General features: G+C 40.4%; 1 protein-coding gene across 5 annotated transcripts in view; it reads left to right on the top strand.

Moving 5' to 3' along the window:
- Nucleotides 1–19,599, top strand: part of TEC (tec protein tyrosine kinase) — a 122,073-nt gene that overhangs the window by 59,949 nt on the left and 42,525 nt on the right. For all 5 annotated transcript variants that reach the window (XM_074324649.1, XM_019741061.2, XM_074324651.1 and 2 more), the window contains exon 3: nt 18,253–18,357. In XM_074324649.1, the coding sequence (XP_074180750.1) occupies nt 18,253–18,357 (105 nt within the window). The remainder of the gene's footprint in view (nt 1–18,252; nt 18,358–19,599) is intronic.

The following is a 19,599-nucleotide window of genomic DNA, read 5'->3' as shown; positions in this document are numbered from 1 at the left end:
GTCTAGAAGGTTATGTGTGAGGGTCTTTCCTTAAACAGAACTAGTGGCTTTTGCTTTTATTTTCCCTAAAGACTAATACTATTTGAAAAAACAATATTAACAGCTAAATTTATCAAGCACTTAGCATTTGTCAGCCTTGTTCTGAGAGCTTCACATGATTTGACTCTTTTAATTCCTACAACAAATGTTTGAGGTCGTGGTGCTATTATTCACCCTATTGTATAGCTAAAGAAACGGAAGCCCAGAGAGGTTAAGTAACTTGTCCAAGGAGACACAGTGAGTAAGTAGAAGAGCTGGGATTCAAACTCAGGCAATTTGCCCTCAGAGTCTTTGCTCTTAAGCCATAAGGTGTTATTAGAGTCCTGTTGGTTTTTGGTGTAATGAGATATGAAATATGTAAAACAAAGTAAAGTGGCTTGTCCTTTCATTTTCATTTTTTAAAAGCTACCCAGTGTTTCTTCCTCGGAAAAGGAACAGCACACCAACAGAGCCAGGCTCACCTTTCTATTTTTAACAGCCTGTGTCCTTGCATGCCAAAATATAATCATTTAAGGCCTTGGTTCCTCATTGCCTGAAGATTAAATGCCACCCCTTAGCATAACATACAGAGCCCTTCCTAGTCTGGTCCCATCCCCCTCCCGGGTCCCCTCCCACCCGTTCCAGCTGCCCCCTCAGTGCATCTGAACACACCAGCACCTGACATGCTTGCAATCCTCAAGCTGCTGTGCTCTTTTGTAACGACGTACCTTTGCTTGTCATGTTCTCTTTGTAATAATCGTTCTTCCTTTCTTTGCCTGGAACTCCCTTATCCATGATTCAAGGCTCAGCTCAGAGAAGCACCTCCTCCGCACAGCCTTGTGTGACTTTTCTTTTGGAAGAATTACCTGCTTCTTCCTTCGTGTGCCACTGCCTTTTGTTTAACAATGAACTTTCCACACGCCTTATGAGTAATCTTCTCTTCCCGGGTGGAAATTCCTGAGAACAAGAGCAGCTGCTTCATAAATGCTGACTGAAAGAGCTGAAGGAGGTGTAGGGGAGCTAATGGGATGGTGTGAGGAGATTTGAGTTAATTTCTGACTTTGTTCTAAACAAAGATAAGGCTTTTTGATTTGGGGGCATAAACTATTCAGTGTGACCTGCTTCCTTTCATAGGAACGAAAAGTTTACAAATTGCCAAGTTCACAATCACGATATCCGTGACACATGCAACAGTGAAACAACTATTGATTTGGCAATCAAAATACTGGAGATTTAAAATAATTGTTATTATTCTAGGTTACCTGTCTGGTGTTTTAATTTGGCTATGTTAAATTTAATTCAATTCTGACATCTTGCTGGGTTGTCGCCACCAAATATGGATTGAGTTCTGACTGCTCTCGGTGCTGGTGGTGACGACACCACGAGGGTGCCACACCCATACCTGTGCCATTCGTTCTGCTGTGGGCATCAGGTGTCCAACAAGGGTCTCACAAATAATAACTACGTTTGTGATATGTAGAAGTTAGAAAAAGTACAGCCGTTTCCTAGTTCAGAATGTGAAGTATGTAAGTAGAACCCAGTGTGCTAAGGGTACAACATGTATTACCTTGAACCATCTGAGGTTACCAATAGTTGATCATTTTTGACTTACAAGCATGGCAATTTCTTATGGTTTGACCTGATGTTACCTTGGTGAATTAATGAGAAAAGTCACCTCTCTTTCTGAATCCACTTAAAAGCCTGTGCTTGGTAATATGGAGGTTTCAGATGTACTTCCTGGAGTCACTACAGTAACTCCTGCAAGTTCCTCGAAAGCCTTCCAAGGCTGGTTGCTATCTAACTGGTATGATGTGGTACCTCTGCACCACCGAAAGGGAGGTGAGGGGGTGAGGTGAGAAAATCAAACGTCTAACGCCCCCACTACGGGTGCTGGTGGGCTCTCTGTGAGTGGCCTGGCTCCTGGGTTATGGGGATCCTGTATTTGGCATTGGGGAGCATTTCCTGGAATGTCCATATATTCTACAACTTGGACGAATTTTTACTAGAGTATTTGAGAGTTAAGTGCTTTAGCAATAGCAAACTAAGTGGGGATGAATAGTTTGATTGTGCCCCCCAGCTGGGATAGTAGAGCGCTGTAGCCTAGAGTATCTTCTTCATTTGTCCTTGGTCAGTTTGTTTAACCTCAGTGCCCCATTTGCCCACTTGTAAAATGCAGGCGCTGAATAACTCATGACTTCAGCAGGGTCAGTAGTTCTGTAATTACGCAGCACTTCGAGACTGATGGATGCAAGGGGCTGTGTAAACGTGACCTCTAAGAGCAGTTGTGGAAACGTCGGGGATTGTTTCTTCTTCTGAATCCAGGGTACACATTACCACATGATGGCTAAAACTTTATTACTAGTAATTAATAAAATTGCCCATGCCTATTTTTTGCCAGTTCACAATGGACCCTTTCTGTAGCCTCATAAAAACTTTTGTAAGTAGACCCAACTACAACTTTGATCAGCATTTTTAAAAAATGTGCTGGAAAGAAGTATTTTTTTTATACTTTTCTTATGGAAATTTGCAAACATACTCAAGAGTAGGCAGAATAGTACAGGGACTGCCTTGTACCCAGCACCCTGACAAATAACCCTGACTCATACTCTCCCCCCCCACCTCCATTATCTTGTAGCAAATCCCTCCCACTCCCATTATCTCATAGGAGTCGCATCGTTTCTTCTACAGATGCTTCAGTACCCAGAGACAAGAAGTCCTCATCTTTAGTGGAACCTTAATGCTATCACCACACCTCAAAACGTTTCAACAGAACTTCCTTGATGCCGTCCAGCATACCCAGTCAATGGAAGGAATTGTTTTTAAAAGAATTTATCTGTAGAATGTTCCCACTTGAGGGATTGTGCTACAGAAATTTTCTGTAAATTGATTAATTGTGATACAAAGTGAATATTCCTATAGACACCACGTTAAAAGCAGCAATTGGCACCCATTAGGTCCACAGAAACCCAGGGAACTGGGCAATTATGTGTATTTCTATTTGAATATCTTACTGGGGGGAGAATTTTTATTTATTTTTAAATTTAAGTATAGTTGATATACAATCTATTAGTTATATTAGTTTCAGGTGTTCAATATAATGGTTCGACATTTTTGTATCTTACAATGTGATCACCCCACTAATTCTAGTAATTATCTGTCACCGTGCAAACTTACTACAATATTATTGACTATTTTCCCCTTCCCCTTTTCACTCATTCCCCCACCTCTTCACTTCTGGTAACCATCCCTTTGGTGTCTGTTTCTATGAATCTGTTTTTGTTTTATTTTGTTTTGTTTTTTGATTCTGAGGGGAGAATTGATGGGCCATTCATCTTCCCTTATTAGAGACCTCGATCCAAGATACACATTTTCTCTTTCTTGCCCGTGTTCTCATGGTGATTCTTTTTCCCCAGGTCCACCTCCTCACTCTCCCCCCTCACTTTCCCTTCCTCTCCTCAAGGCCCTACTAGGAGCAAAAGAAAGGAACTTTTCCCAGGATGGCCAACTATCTTTATTGGAAAACAAAGGAAGCCATGTTGCTCTCAGGGGCAGCAAGGGGTATAGGGAAGCTGCCAATATATGTGTTAATAGTTTAATATTTGAAAGATATTTAGAAAGCAAACGGCACTGTGATCTCTTTAACCCTGGAGAGAACTAGAGAAATATTGTATATATTCCAGTAGGAGATTTTTTAAAGACGAGGTTAATGCTCTGCCTTTGCGGTACCCGAGCAAAGTTTGGTTCAATTTTTAAAAAAATCCTATTTCCAGTTCATACTTGTCTGCATGAATCTTTGCCCTCCACCAACATCAGATAAGCAGGGAGGGAGGCTGTTCTTTTCTTTTTTTTAAATTCAAATTTATTGGGGTGACAATGGAGGCTATTCTTAAGTGGAGGGATTGGTCTGGTGTGGGGAGTGTGGAGCTGAAGTTCCTGGGAGGTTTTGAGCCTCCCAACTTCTCCCCCATCCAGGAGCCCAGTCCTGCCTGTAAGTTGTGGATCTGCCACCTGGGGTGAGGCTGTGGGACAGTTGTCACAGGGGTTTCCCACTCTCAGGCTGTCATTTCTTGGCATTGTCACTTCAATCCATTTAGCCATGGTGGGGATTATTGGGGGTGGCGGTGGGAATTGTACCCCAACTTGTGCTACAGATGTAAGTTCATACCACGTGCAAAAGCCACAGACTGTGCACTGTGTGTTTGCATTATTAATTGCCACTGCCACCCACCACCTATCCCGGAAATTGCACTTCTGTCTTGCCCTGTTTGCTGTCTGTAACTCTCACCCACCAGAAACTCACAAAGCTTATCTCCCCCAAGTTCCTCTTGATAAGAGATTGTGTTTGTGTGATTCTAGTTATTTCCACTTTCATAAAGATATAAAGTGTCATAAAAACAAAACAAAAACAACAACCCTGACCATGTGAAGTGTCTGCTGGAGAGCCTCAGAACACGCACACACGCTCCTACTCACACACAGGCACACAGAATAATTAGTACGGAAGCAAAGAGCTACTGGCTAATCAGTGTTGACCATAGCAACCCAAGAACTGAACTCTAGATTAAAGCGCCTTCCTTCTCTCTTGCTGCGTAACAAAAACAGCAGAGCTTTGCAGTGGCATCTCAGTGGTTGAGGAGGGATCCCCTGACAGTAGTTAATGAGCATCTCTGAGGGTTGTAAAGTGACAGTCACTCTGTCTGTTGGGTATACACATGGGCAGTGGTGTGCGTCCACGGACCGGGGCTGCAGAAGCAGGGCCTCTGAAACCCCAGTGATTTTTGGTGCGCTTGTGCCCACCTGGTATGGGAAATGTCTGAAAGAGCAGTGGCAAAAATAAAACCTAGCCAAAATGCTTCTCAGCAATGGTTTAGTCAAGAAAAAGTGGTGGCTATGACTGGATATTGTGACGTTAGACCCAAGGAAGGCCTCTTCTCCACTTAGCTGATGTCCCTCCTGTTCATTTATGTCCTCATTCATTCACTGACTTATTCAACAAAAGTCATTAGGCACTTGCCACGTGCTCGGTGATCATGCCAGGCAGTGTTGTAGGTGCTGGGGTGGCAGTGGGTCTGTCTTCACTGAGCTTCCAGTGAGCGACCTTTATCATGCCTGCCTCAAAGAAGGGGGTGACGAGGAAGGAAGAAAGAGGAGGATAGGATCAGGCACCAGTTTGGGGGAAAGAAGAGTTTGGACATATGTATACATGTGCGAAACCATCCCTACAATAAAATAATACATCCATCACCCCTGAAAGTGTCTTCATGCTTCTTTGTAACTTACACCTCTCCTTTTATTCCCACCATCCCTAGGTAATCATGGATCTGATTTTTGACACTATAGATTATGTGCTAGAATTCTGGAATAAACAAACTCATACAGTATGTACTCTTTTTAAACTCGCTTCTTTCACTCAGCGTATTATTTTGAAACGCATCTATTTTGTCATATCAGTATTTCATTTCTTTTTATTACTATGGAGAGTTCCATTGTATGGACATGTCACAATTTGTTTATTCACCTGTTGATGGACATTTGGGTTGTTTTCCAGTTTTCAGCTATTACAAATAAAGCTGCTGTGAATATTCTTGTACAAGTGTTTGTATGGTCAGATGCCTGCATTTCTCTTGGGTAAATACAGTGGCCCTACTTTTTAATCTTCACATCTGTTGTGTTTAGCACATTATCTAGCATGCAACTACTCAGCAAATACTGTCCTACGTAGTTGCTGGACTTTTCCTGCATTTCTATGGTAATTGATAGATAGTATTAAGTTACTTTTAAAACTAGGTTTTAAAAGTATTGTTTTGTTTCAAGCGAAAGAGTGCTATTACCCCATTTCCCCAATCCTGTGTGACATTTTACGCACTGTGGTCAAGCTTCATTATCTTCTCCTATATTTTTTGAGTTCTTGGAATATTTACTGAAGTCCTCTAAGGAGAAAGTGAAGAAATACTGGTATGTTACCTAAAGAAACAACGTGAAAGCCAGTAATATGTGGGAGATCTCTGTTAAACCCTTTCTTATTGAATTCTATAACAAAATTAGAGACTGCATGGTTGAAAACATTAAGGATCTATATGTGGAGGGGAAAAGAGTTTAATACTGAAAAATTTTAGAAATCTTATATTCAAAGGCAAAAATAATTATGCTAACATATTAGTGATTACATTGGGCCAGATATTGTGCCGAGTGTTTTATGAGCATATCACAGTTAATTCTCACACCAATCTAGGAGATAGGTTATTTTAATATCCCCATTTTACACATGAGGAAATGGAGACGTGAAATTTACATGGAGCCGCAGAGGTGGCATTTAAATGCAGGTGTGCCTGACACGGAAGCTGTGCTCTCAACCACTATAACACATTGACTCTCTTATGTTAAAGCATTAAAACAATATCCAAAATAGTGTGACCTGTTGAGTAAGTTAAAAAAAAGTCCACGTAGGCAAAAAGATTTCTAGCAGTATAATCAATCATTGTATATATTATTCACATACATTTCCATAAAGTTAATCAACTTGACAAACTTCTTTATATTTATAACTTCTGCCTTTATATTTAAAGTCACTTTTTATACTCTTTCCATCACTTTATTGGCCAGTCTGTTTCCAATCACCTTGTATTAGGTGGAGTTCTCAGGTAGACAGACATATCCAGTTCTTTTTTCTTTAGCAATGGAAGCAGCCCCATTGTCCCTTGAATTTGTGGCTGTTTGGTATCTTAAAGATCCAACAGACCCAAGGTAACGCTTTGTCTGTGACTACGCTTTTCTTTCTTGCCTGAAATTTAAAATAACGATTGGCTGGGAACCCTCATTAGTCCTTTTAGGACATTGAAATGGTGAGCATGTCTTATTTTCTACCTAGATTATAAGGTCTCTTTAGCAGTTATTGCTGAAGAGCCTTCTGAGGTGACACAAGCTGGGAATTCTGGAGTTACAGAGAAATTTGCCTTCCATTACAATTCCATATGAACCTGGGAAGAACATTTTAGCAGATGCATGGGAGTAAGAGAGCTTTGTTAATCTGGGGTAAGAAATTAATCCGAATCTAGTGTAGAAGGTGACTCTCTGGGCTTGTATTTCTTTAAAGGTTGCCTCCAGGAGAGCTTAGTGTTTAGGTGTGGCAGTTAGTAGAATTAATTTATGTTTTAAAAAGTGGGAAATTCATGGTTATAATGTAATAAACATTCGTCTGGCATTTCAGACTCTATGAAACAAAGTTCCAGGTATCAGCATATTCAAATTGTAGGAAAGTACTTAAGAGGAATGAAATATTTCTGCGGTATTATGCTTGCAAACGTAAATATTAATGTATATAGTGGTGGTAAGCACCCTGACTTCCCATTTTGTATAGCTTAGTGTACTAAGCATATGGTAGGCATTACATAGACTTGATACTGGCTAGGGGATGTTCTTTCTCGCAGATCTGCAATGTGGGAGCCCATTCTGCCACTGAGACCCAGTTTCAGATTTCCCACAGGTGTTTTTTCTCTTAACAATTTTAGCAAAGTGAGCTGGTATAGTGGTTATTAGAAGGCTAAAATGAGTTAATTTATGTGAACCCCTAGCGGAGTACTTGGGACATAGTGCCGTATAAATGTTACCTATTATGTTTATTACTTGAATCTGGGTTAAATCAGATGCTCTGATTTAGTATATTTAAGTTTACCCCAGAGAATCTCATCCTTTTGTACCTATGCTGCCAGATTAAGAGCCTCAATTCCAACACCGACTTTCATATAAGTTTTTATTTCCCAGTAAAATGTTTCCCTATGTGCCATTCTAGGCAGGAAATGTGTCCAGGTGGGAATTCTGCTCCAGAAGCCAAATGTTGCTATAAAAATTCATTCTCTATTTTTTGCATCTTATTAGTAAGGAATATTGGAACAAGACTGGTGTGGGAACAAGTAGGCATTTGGGATTTGTGTCAAAATGCTTGTCAGTGAGGAGAGGTGGCTGAGAATCATGTAAAATTCATGGGGATTTTACCTGTGGATCAAATCTTGTCCCACATAAATCAATAATCCTAATGTACTGTTAATTCATGTAGTAGGAGCTATACAAGGCAGGCCACGTGATGGAGCAATACAGTGACAGGTACAAAATTTTATATGAAGAGATAACTTAACCCAGTGTTGCCTAAACTTCAGCCATTATATATATGACTTAAATGATTTTGACATATATATGTGCCTTCTGTGTAGTACTGTTATTAATGTTTTCCTTTAAATAATTTCACATTTTTTCCTTAAATACACTGATTTTTAAAAGAAACTATCATTCAGTAAAGGGAAAACCATTAATAAAAGGTAATCATAAAACTAAATACAATAAAAACAAATGTTTGTCCAACTTCCACCTCAAACCACCTCAGGTACCACCATACAATACTTTGGGAATATGTTCCCAAAGTTCAATATGTTCCTTTTTTGGATATGGAGTCTGAAGTGTTGAGTAGCTGAGATATGGGGTCTTTTTATTATAGAATGTGTTATTCAATGCAGCTAACTACTATCACATACAATCCCCCCAAACCCAATGCCTGAACACAATAGAAAGTTTATTTCTTGCTTACATTATACCTATATAACTTACATTATACCTATGTATAATCCACATGGTGATTCAGGGATCCAGGCTCCTTCCATGTAGTAGCTCCATTTTTTGTTGTTGTTTTTAAAAACAGCTTTATTGAGATACAATTAACATATCATACAATTCACCCATTTAAGTTGTGCAGGTCAGTGGTTTTTAGTAGGTTCACAGAGTTGTGCATCTATCACCACAGTCAATTTTAGAACATAGTCATTAACCCACATAGAAATCTTATACCATTTACAGGCCATTGCCTTGTAGTCCTCAGAATCTTTCAGTGGATCTTCTATATCCAAGTGGAAGACAAGGGGAGGAGATGGAACATGGAGGATGGTGTGAAAGGCTTTAGGGGACAGGCAGTGGGGTTACATCACTTCCATCTTCACTCTGTTGGCTAGAACTCAGTCTCATGACGTCACTTAAATGTATGGAGATGGAAAAATACAGCCTAGCTAGGCACCCAGGAAGAAGAGGAAAACATGGCAAGCTGATGTCACTGGTATAGTCTCTGTTCCAAGAGATTTGTAATATTTGGATTCAATTTATGAATTCTGGACTTTATTGAATTTGGAAGTCTGTTACATGAAATTTATGTGGGATCCATATTTATGTATTTGTTTATTTTTTATTTTTGAGGAAGGCCACTTTCCATATGATTTATTTCAACAAAACTCATTCCAAGTTTTACTAATTTTTTTTTTTAAAGAATTATCTTTTTTTTTTTTTTAAGATTTTATTGGGGAACAGTGTGTACTTCCAGGACTTTTTTCCAAGTCAAGTTTTTGTCCTTTCATTCTTAGTTGTGGAGGGTGCAGTTTAGCAGCTTAGCTCCAGGTCCAGTTGCGGTTGTGGTTACTAGTTGCAGGGGGCGTAGCCCACCATCCCTTGTGGGACTCAAGGAATCGAACTGGCAACCTTGTGGTTGAGAGCCCACTGGCCCATGTGGGAATCGAACAGGCAGCCTTCGGAGTTAGGAACACGGAGCTCCAACCGCCTGAGCCACTGGGCCGGCCCCCAAGTTTTACTAATTTTAAAAATAAACCAGGCCAATCACTTGTACACTTGTTTCAGAACACATTAGTAAGTTTTGTTTTTAATTGTCATAAAACATACCTGGTAATAGTGTTGAGAAGTGCCCTTGGGCTGCAAAGAGGAGTTGGGAAGAGGGTTGCCAGAAGTTTAGAGAAATCATAATAAGAGTGACCACTCAGGAAAAAACAAACAAACAAACAAACAAACTTACTTTAGCTTTAAATACAGTAAAAATACTCTCCAGAAATCTATAATAGTGTACAAGAGCACACTCTTATATGAAGATTATTGTGTGATTTTGGAAATGGAAATTTTTGCCTTCAGATTCCTTACATAGAGAGATTTTTCAAAATCTTCGTTTTATTCTGCATATTATGTTAAAAACCATAATCTTCATAATTAGACCATGCTTGTGTATGTAACTGCTGGCTTCTTAATATAAATGTGCTTTGCTTTTTTTTTTTTTAGTTTAAAAGCTTTGCAATATATAAAGCACCTATGTCAGTAATTACTATTATAAGTTGGTTAAAGGGAGGAAAACTATTAGGATGTCAAATTCTTGTTTTTGCTTTCTTTCATTTTTCACTAGAATTTAGTCCTTGCGAAAGAGGGGGCATTTTATTATAGAATCATCAAGTTGGAAATGACTTTAAATTTTATTTATTCTATAATGCTTCTCCCGATACCAGAAAAGTCTACATCAAAATGATTCCCAATATCCACAAGAAAAATGCTATGTCCATCCTGAGGCTCTTCTTATTTCTCCTGGGTAACATTTTCTGCTGCACTTGAGGCCCATTCTTTTGACTCTATTCTGAGTGGAAATGGAAGAGCTACCGTTGTGGATAGAATAGGCTTTTTGGCTCATTTGCAATTTTTTAAAAAAGATTTTATTGGGGAAAGGGAACAGGACTTTATTGGGGAACAGTGTATATTTTTCCAGGATTTTTTCCAAGTTGTCCTTTCAATCTTAGTTGTGGAGGGTGCCGTTCAGCTTCAAGTTGTTGTCCTTTCAGTCTTAGTTGTGGAGGGCACAGCTCAGCTCCAGGTCCAGTTGCCGTTGCTAGTTGTAGGGGGCGCAGCCCACGATCCCTTACGGGAAATTGAACTGGCAACCTTGTGGTTGAGAGCCCACACTCCAACCAACTGAGCCATCTGGGAGCTCAGTGGCAGCTCAGCTCAAGGTGCCATGTTCAATCATTAGTTGCAGGGGGTGCTGCCCACCATCCCTTGCGGGAAATTGAACCTGGCAACCTTGTGTTTGAGAGCCCACTGGCCCATGTGGGAATCGAACTGGCAGCCTTTGGAGTTAGGAGCACAGAGCTCCAACCACCTGAGCCACCGGGCCGGCCCCCTCTGCGATTTTTAGTGTAGAATGTGTCATCATCTTTCTTTGCTTTTCAGGAGTTGACTGGAACTCTTTAGCCTCTTACTATTGGCCCATCCGAACTTTCATTGTCAACACTATCATTTGTCTCCTTAACCTTAGCAAATATATGGTTGTAAATTCCTCAAGGGCAAGACATTTTGTACTTTTTAAAATCTCCATCATGGTCCTTTGGTATCTGTGCTTTGCTGATGGTAGAGGGAGCCAGAATCAATCTTTGATGAATGTGGCTGAATGAAGGAATGGTCATGATGGCACCCAATGAATGTTAGTGGTAAGCTTTGGTGCTATCCATCTGCCAAGGACTGCAAGTTCTAGGCATTTTATTTATACCTTATTGTATGTAATATGTTTTTTTGTCTGTATTCTCTGGATGGCCCCTTGTCACTGAACTATGTCATGTCAGCTGCCATCATTGGGTTTGTATTTATGGGCTGTTTTAATTGTTGTGCCCTATTGAGAAAGAACAGAGGCTGACTGAACACTAAACAATTAGTGGTGCCGAATGGAGGCCTAATGATAGGAAGGTCGTGTGTGTACAAACGGGGGCTCTTCATAGTTGGAACTGAGAGAAAGTGTGGAAAAGGGCATCACCTGGCACATAGCAATGCAAGCATGTAGTTGCCAAAAGAACTGGCTTTGGGAGAGGGATTCAATTCCATCAAACACCCCACACATCACATTCAGGTAATGTTAATTTAAATCTTATTTATTGTATAGGTTTGTTTGGATTTAAGTTGTGAACTTACTTTGGTCTTATAGTTGTTAAAAGCTATAAGCATAAGAAATTTCCACTGAGTTTACGTTTGTTCTTACGTAGTTAAGTGATATCGCGTGTATATGGCACTTAAGGATTGGAATTAGAGTTCAAATCTTGGTTTATTGTGTGACTTTTGACAAGTTAATTATATTCTCTGAGTCATGCTTTTTCCATCTGTTAAATGGGGTGGCAAGAGTTCTCATTTATAATGCTGTGAAGATTCATTGAGTTATACATGTAAAGAGGTTCACATAGTGCCTGGCTCATAGCAAGCACTCTATAATTTTTAGATTTTGACATAAGATAATTTTCTGTTTTATAATAAGAGTCCAAAGATATTCCAGCTTGTGATACCTGGAATCAGGTAAACAGCTTTAGTATTTTTGAGAGATCTGGGTTCAGTTCTGGCTCAACCTCTTACTTAATCTCATAATCACTCTGCTGTTGTTTACTAACAACTTCCTGGAGTTGTTGTGAAAACTAATTAAATGCTGCCATTTACGGAGTGGCTCCCCGTGCAGACTGGACTGAACACCTATGGACGTTATCTTTATTCCTACAACAAGCTTAGCACAGCGAGTAGTGGTATCCTGTTCCTACAGACAAAGGAACGGAAAGGAGAAAGAGCTTGCCCTCGCTCTGACTTCTAAGTGCAGAGCAAAGGCTGGAAGCAGGATCTGTCTGTCTCCAATGCTCCTGTGCCTTACCTGAGGTCCTATTGCAGCACACAGGTGAATCACCCAGTAAATTTGTCCCGTGGCAGGCAGCTGGGAATAGCCATGTTAGGAATAAAAGTTGTGATATGGGAAAAGGGAGGGATCATTTGCAATATGGAGAGAAATTCTGGTATGTCTTTCGCTGTGCATTAAGGGGCCTCAGGACACCTAGGGAGAAGGGTGTGGAAGGTGCACATGAGGGCATCCTGAAGATAAACAGCGGACGTCTCAAATTCACCTGCGGCCAGCCCTGGGTGTTTGTGTACATATTTGAAAATTTTAATTTTGTTAGGATTGGTCTTGATATTTTAAAAATACTGAGTATTTTGGAAATTAAAGGAAAACAGTGTACCTTGTAAGACTTGTTGGGGAACAGGATATCTTATGCCTACTTCCCAGTTCTGCCTTTCAGTTGATTTGTGGTTATAAGCAAGTTACATTTCATCTTTCTGTCTAGTTTCCCCATTTCTGCTGGTTTACAAATGGGTTAAAGTGGCTGTTACCTACTTAACCTCATTTTCAAGCTTTGTGGAGTATACAGAGGATGTGCATAAGAGGAAATATATACAGAGCGTGCCAACAAAATGTATACACATTTTAAGAAAGGAAAAATTGTATTAAGTATAATACTCCATATATACCGATAAAAAAAGACGAATGCAAGTCACGTTTGACTTCTGCAATTACAAGAGGTGCTCTAAGTGGTTACCATCAACATAATTTTAATACAGTTTTTTCCTTTCTTAAAATGTGTATACATTTTGTTGGCACCCTCTGTGTGTGTGTGTGTGTGTGTGTGTGTGTGTATCCTGTACACACACACACACAGATACGCAGTGTCACTCATACTTCTTTGTAGAGTGGCTTAGCACACTGTTTAATAAAATTTACTAAGTGCCAGGCATTCTTCACAGTTCAGAGGATTCAAAGATGAGTAAGAGAAGGTCTCAGCCTAACCGTGATTCTCAGTCTAAAGGGCAGGGTAAAGGCTACAGAAATAGAAGGGAAACTTCGCATGAAAAAAGTAATGATCTAGGATATTTCTCCATGGGCCACAGTATCAGCAATAATATATAGCACACTTCAGTAATCACAAAGCAATTTTCTCATTGAAGAAATTCTGAGTAGTCTTAAGTGGAGAAAAAACTGTTGCATGTCCCTTCTCAGTGTTAACTTTGGTTAAACAGAGTGTGAAGACCAGGTATTACGAGACCAGGTGTTAGGAGGGTACATGGCTCTTTTATTAATTCTCAGGGTTCCCTATGGAGACTCTTAATGCTTCCAAACCTTTTCTTCCTTGGCCCTGCCCAACCTCTCAGGGCTACCCTGAGGTGTGGCTAGAATAAGGTACTACCGTATGTACTGATTATGTGTTGTGAAAAGCAGAATTCTCTGTATCTATATAGAAAGTAATAAGCATTTCTGAGTTTGAACCCTATATTTTCAACTCCCTCCAAACAGTTCCACCTGGTTGTTCAATAGTCAACTAAAACAACATTTCCCAACGTTGCCTTCTCAAACTGATTCTCCTTCAGTATTCCTTATCGTGATTTACTCGTATGGTATCACTGTCTACTGGTCACTCAAAGTCAAATTCCCTGAGGGTCCCCAGCTCCTCCTCTCATCTGATTGGTCACAAAGTTATGTGGACTCTACCTCCTAATACTCTGGCATCCCTGTTTTTCTCACCTTACTGCCATTCACTGAGTTCACAACCGCACTTGAACTCTTGCAGCAGTCTCTTAGCTAGCTAGCCCTCCGTTTCCACCCATTCGTCACACTGTCATTAATAATTACCTTTTAGAAAACAAACCTCAATCCAGCACTCCTTACTCTCCCGCTTTAAACCTCTCAGGATAAATCCAAACTCCTAAGTTTGACGTATAAGCATCTTCCAAATTTGGTCTCAAATGACTTTTTTGGTGTCATTTCCTATGCTTCCCCTGAACCACTCTGAGCTTCAGCCACAGTGAATTTCTTTCTGTTCCCTAAATGGATGCCATTTATTTATTTATTCACATTTATTTATCTATTTGCTGTTTGGAACCCTTCTTCACTTTCTCTACAGGAAACTCCTACTTATCCTTTAAAAACCAAATAAAAATGTCACTTCCTCCCTGAAACTGCTGGAGCTTCTGCTGGCCCAGTCACTGCCCCACTCCATAGCACACAATGCATTTGCTGACTTCATTGTTATTTGATTATGAATCACTGCCCACTTCCCCTTCCACCCACCATAATACTGTGATCTCCTCTTGAGGAGATCCTCAACCCCCTTCCAGAACTTCGAAGCTATGTGTGCTTGGTGTCTCATTAGTGTTTGCTGGTGGGATAGATAAAATAATGAATGAGCAACCTAAAGTTGAACTTCTTATCGGCAAACTTCATAGCAAGATACTTGAGTTAATAAGCCCAAATATTAGTACAGTACATGAATAGATTATGTATCACAGAACATGAATTTATGGTCATAAATCAACTCCGTATACAAGTCATCCCAAATTTTCCTGTATAGATTGATCCGCATCTAACAACTGCTTTTAGTGGCCAGGGCATGTGGTGGGTGGAGATGGGGTATCTTGGAAGCAGACCCTACGTTGCCTGTTGCTCGAGGGCTAAGAGAGCTGGCAGGGGATAAATGACCCCAGAACAATGTCTGGAAAAAGTCCATGGTGTCAAAGGTGATTTTCTCCAGGATTGGGTGTTTAAGGGTCATTTGCTTCTCTTTCGCTGTTAGTATTTTCTAAGGCTTCTACAATGAACATGTGTGACTTGCTAATACGAGGAGGGTGCTCTGGCAATTTCTTCTGCCCATTAACTGGTGCAGGCTCCAGGAACAGGGTGGGTGGCCTTGCCTGGCCAAACCCCTTAGCACCGTACCCCAGGTTCTTTACAGACTGCCCCCTGCTCACCCTTCTATTCTGCCTCATGCACCCTGAGCATCAGCCACATTAATCATTTCTTGCTACTTATATGTGTTTGGCAAACACTTACAGATACCATACTATAGGCCAGACACTCTTCTAAGCACTTTGCAAATACTAATTTAATTCTCATAGCTATGTAATAGTATCTATAAACTAGATATTGTTATTATTCCCATTTTACAGATGAGGCAACTGAAGTCATTCTGGAATAAGTGTTTCTTCACATGTACTGTTCTTTATAAATTTGTTATTTAAGCCTCAGTTCCTCTGTGTTCTTTTAGTGTCTTTTTTTATATGCAGTACTTACTACATTGTATTATAAATCCTGTTTGTTTTTCCCACAGGTAAACTTGGAAAAGTTACTTAATTTTAGTTTCTTCCCTCTGTTAAAATGTGTCTAGTAATACTTACCTCGCAGAGTAGCTGTGAGGATTAAATGCAGAATATTTGGACTATAGACTTAGAACACGAGCTTCTCCTATATTGACTTTGTGTATTGCTTGACACAATTGCTGACGCAGGACAAGTGTTGTCCTGTGGGAAACTGAGGGAAAGGGAGAGAAGGAAAACCAGGATGACCCAAAGTCAAGGCCCCTAAGGGAGAAGAGAGAGTCGACCATCTCAAATGCTTGAGATAAGGTTTGAGGGATGACAGCTGAGCAAAGACGGTTGGGTTGGTCATTGGGGGTGTTTTTGAGAACGGCTTTAGCAGGCTGTGGTGACGGAGGCAGATTGCAAGTGGTTAAGGAGGAGTGGGTGGGAAGGAAATGAAAGACTGAGGGTATGATCACGTTCTCTTTCAGGAGGGGAAGAGAAGAGCTAGGGCAGTCGCAGGGCCAGAGGAAGGGTTCTTGGTACGGATGGGAGAGCCTGGATGTATCCAGAGGCAGGAGAAGTAAATACCCTAGGAGAGCATGACTGGGAAGAATGACCCTCTCCCTGTTCTGGCTAAAGCTCAGTCCATGCTCAGAATCTGTGTTGCCTCCTTCGGAACTTGGCTGCCTTAATTCTGTCACCTGTTTGCAGCTGGGGCATCCCGGGGTCTGGTTGGCTTGGGGTCAGTTGGGATCCTTGGGCAATATATTTAAGTTCTCTGAGCTGCAGTTTCTTCATCTATAAAATGAGGGGAATTTTGTGAGTATAAAATGAAATAATAACATCTGTTAAGTGCCAACTACAGTATCGTAATTGTTGTGTCCTTGTAACCTTCTCTGAGAGATAGGATGAAATAGAAAAGGGTAAATCTGAGAGTGCTTTTGACCTGCAGAAGGAAATACCGTAGTTGGGGGTGTGCCTGTGGGATGGCTGCTGTCTTCTCCATAAAGAGTGTCTGCTGGGATGAGGGGAATGGAAGAAGGGTTTGTAGTTTTGATGAGACTAGTGGTCTCTGTGGAGGCTACTAGGTTCTCTCCACAAGAGATACATGACAGAACTAAGGAGCAGCAGTGAAGACCTGGCTAAGAGTAGAGAAGACATTTAGGATTGTTTTGTGACCTTCCACAACCAGATATGCAGGAATAAGAAAAGGTGTGGATAGAAGTGGGGAATGACAAAAATGTCAAGGGATGAATAGGATTCCTGTGTGTTTTGGAGGAGGGGGAGGGGAGGGGAGCGAGAAAGAGAGAGAGAGAGAGAGAGAGAGAGAGAGAGAGAGAGAGAGAAAGGAGGAGGAGGAAGAGGAGGAGGCGGGGGAGGAGGCAGAGAAGAAGAAGAAGGAGGGGGGAGGGTAAAAGAGGGGACATACCCTGGTGAAATGACCTTCAGAGTAGTCTAGTCAGACGGGAGCTGATGGCCTGGGAGAGTTGGCAGGCCTGAAAATCTTACGGTGACAGTGAGGATGCTGAGCAGATTCCTGGGAGCAAGGTAGGCGGCCCAAAGATTGTGGCCAGAAGGGAATGTCAAAGTATTTGGTGAAGCAGGTTTGCCCAGGGCTAGGGGATGGCTGGGTCACCCCACACACTATAGTGTTCTTCATTCGTCTGCTTTCTCTTCTCTTTATCATTGGAATATCTACCTCTGCCCAGGTAACCTTTTGTGTGGAAGGTATCAGTTAATATTATTCAGCAAAGTTCTTTTTATTGTGTTTGTAATATTATTTAATGGATACAATACGTCAAAGTACTTTTGCACATACTGCTTTGTATTCTTTTGAATTTTTTTCAGATTCTCAAATGTGAGATTATTGTGCTCAAGGGTGTGAATGATTTTGGCGGGGGTGGGGTATATCTTGATATGTCATTAGTTATTTGCTGCAGAGAGACTGGCAGTGCGTAAGGAGGGTAGGCCACAGAGCAGAAGGTAGACATTCAATAATGAAGTCTGAAGGCTTTATGTGAACATCCGAAGGCCACCTCACATCCTTCTGAGTTCTGTGTGTTGGAGGGGGAATGTAACCGGTTGAAGTTTGCGTCTGTAATTGAGTACATGGAATTTTGCTTGGTTTGGTCTTTGATGCTCTCTGTTTGGGGACTGCCCTCAAGACATTGACGAAGTTAAGATGTGTGTCTAAGAGGGAAAGGCCACAGGAAGAGGGAGTTCCCTTTATCTGTTCTAGAGCTTTTTTGTGGGCAAGGACAGAACCATTCCATCATTAGAAATTAAAGGACTTCATTATTTGGATTGCAATCCCCACAGTGCTAATGTTTTAAACAAGTTTAACAATAAAGGGAGGCGTGGTTTAGGTAATTATTGAGGAAATTGTGATATTTTGAGTCAGCAATTTCATTCAATTTCATTAACAAATATTACTATTAATAACAGTTTTTCTTTTATGATTGTAATGGCTCTCCCCACCTTTTTTTTTTCTTTTAACAGAAAAAATACAGAAAGGGATATATTGATGTTTCAAAAATCAAGTGTGTGGAAATAGTGAAGAATGATGATGGTGTCATTCCCTGTCAAAATAAATATCCATTTCAGGTGAGCCTACATATTTTTGCAGCAGTGTAATTCTGGGCTTTTAGTCATGCTTATATTTGACATTATGGTTTCCTGTCATTGCTGTGGTGGTTGATTTCAAAAACATTTTTTTCAGCTTTATTGAAGTGTACTTGACACATAGGAATTATTTTTATTTAAGGTGTGAAAACTTGACACTTGGATATATGTATACATTGTTAAATGATCACACAATCAAGCTAATTAACATATCCATCACTTCACAGTTACCTTTTTTTTTTTTGAGGTGAGAACACTTAAGATCTACCTTCTTAGCAAATTTCAAGTATACAATGCAATATTGCTAACTGTAGTCCCCGTGCTGTATGTTAGATCTCCAGAACTCATTCTCTGTGCATAACTTAAATTTTGTACCTTGGACCAACATCACCCCCTCCCCTACCCCAACCCCTGGCAACCACTGTTCTACGCTCTGCTTCTATGAGTTTGACTACGTTAAATTCCACATGTAAGTGAGATCGTGCAGTATTTCTTTATGTGTCTGGCGTATTTCACTTAGCATAATATCCTCCAGGTTCATCTATGTTGTCAGGAATAATTCAGCTTTTTAAAAGTGGAATAATATTCTGTTGTATATAGACACAACACATTTTCGTTATCCATTCGTCTGGCAATGGACATTTAGGTTGTTTTTATGTCTTGGTTATTGCAAATAATGCTTCAGTAAACATGGGAGTGCAGATATCTTGTCAACATCCAGATTTAATTTTTTGGGGGGTAAATACCCAGAAGTAGGGGTGTTGAATCGTATGGTAGTTGATTTTTAGGTTCGTTTGTACTTTAATAGTAGTTGCTTTTCTTTATGAACTGTTTCAGTCTGGGTCAAAGCATTATCTTTTTCTTGTTTTGAGTCTGTTAGATTCTACCAATGTCCTGAGTCTCTAAACCCCAGACCTAACTTACTACTTATTTAGATTTATCACAGAGAAGTTAGAGGAAAAACTAACTTCTGAGACTGAAAAACAGTGGGATAAGGTGTTTGTTATCTGTGAATCGGAGAAGCTGAGAAGGGGTGGGAGTGAGCTACTGGAACAGAAATGAGAGAAAATGAAAGGCTGCTTGCAGTGCAAAATATAAGCATTATGTATGGATTAAGTGGTACCTTTTGAAAAGGTTATGTGATTTCATGTTTTCCTTCACAATGATCCTCTAATATAAGGGAGGTAAATACCGGGGGTGCCAAAACAATGTATACAAGGGGGC

The sequence above is a fragment of the Rhinolophus sinicus genome, linkage group LG02 (genome assembly GCF_036562045.2).
Source record: "Rhinolophus sinicus isolate RSC01 linkage group LG02, ASM3656204v1, whole genome shotgun sequence".
Classification (NCBI taxonomy): domain Eukaryota; kingdom Metazoa; phylum Chordata; class Mammalia; order Chiroptera; family Rhinolophidae; genus Rhinolophus; species Rhinolophus sinicus.
This window is presented reverse-complemented; position numbering and strand designations above follow the sequence as displayed.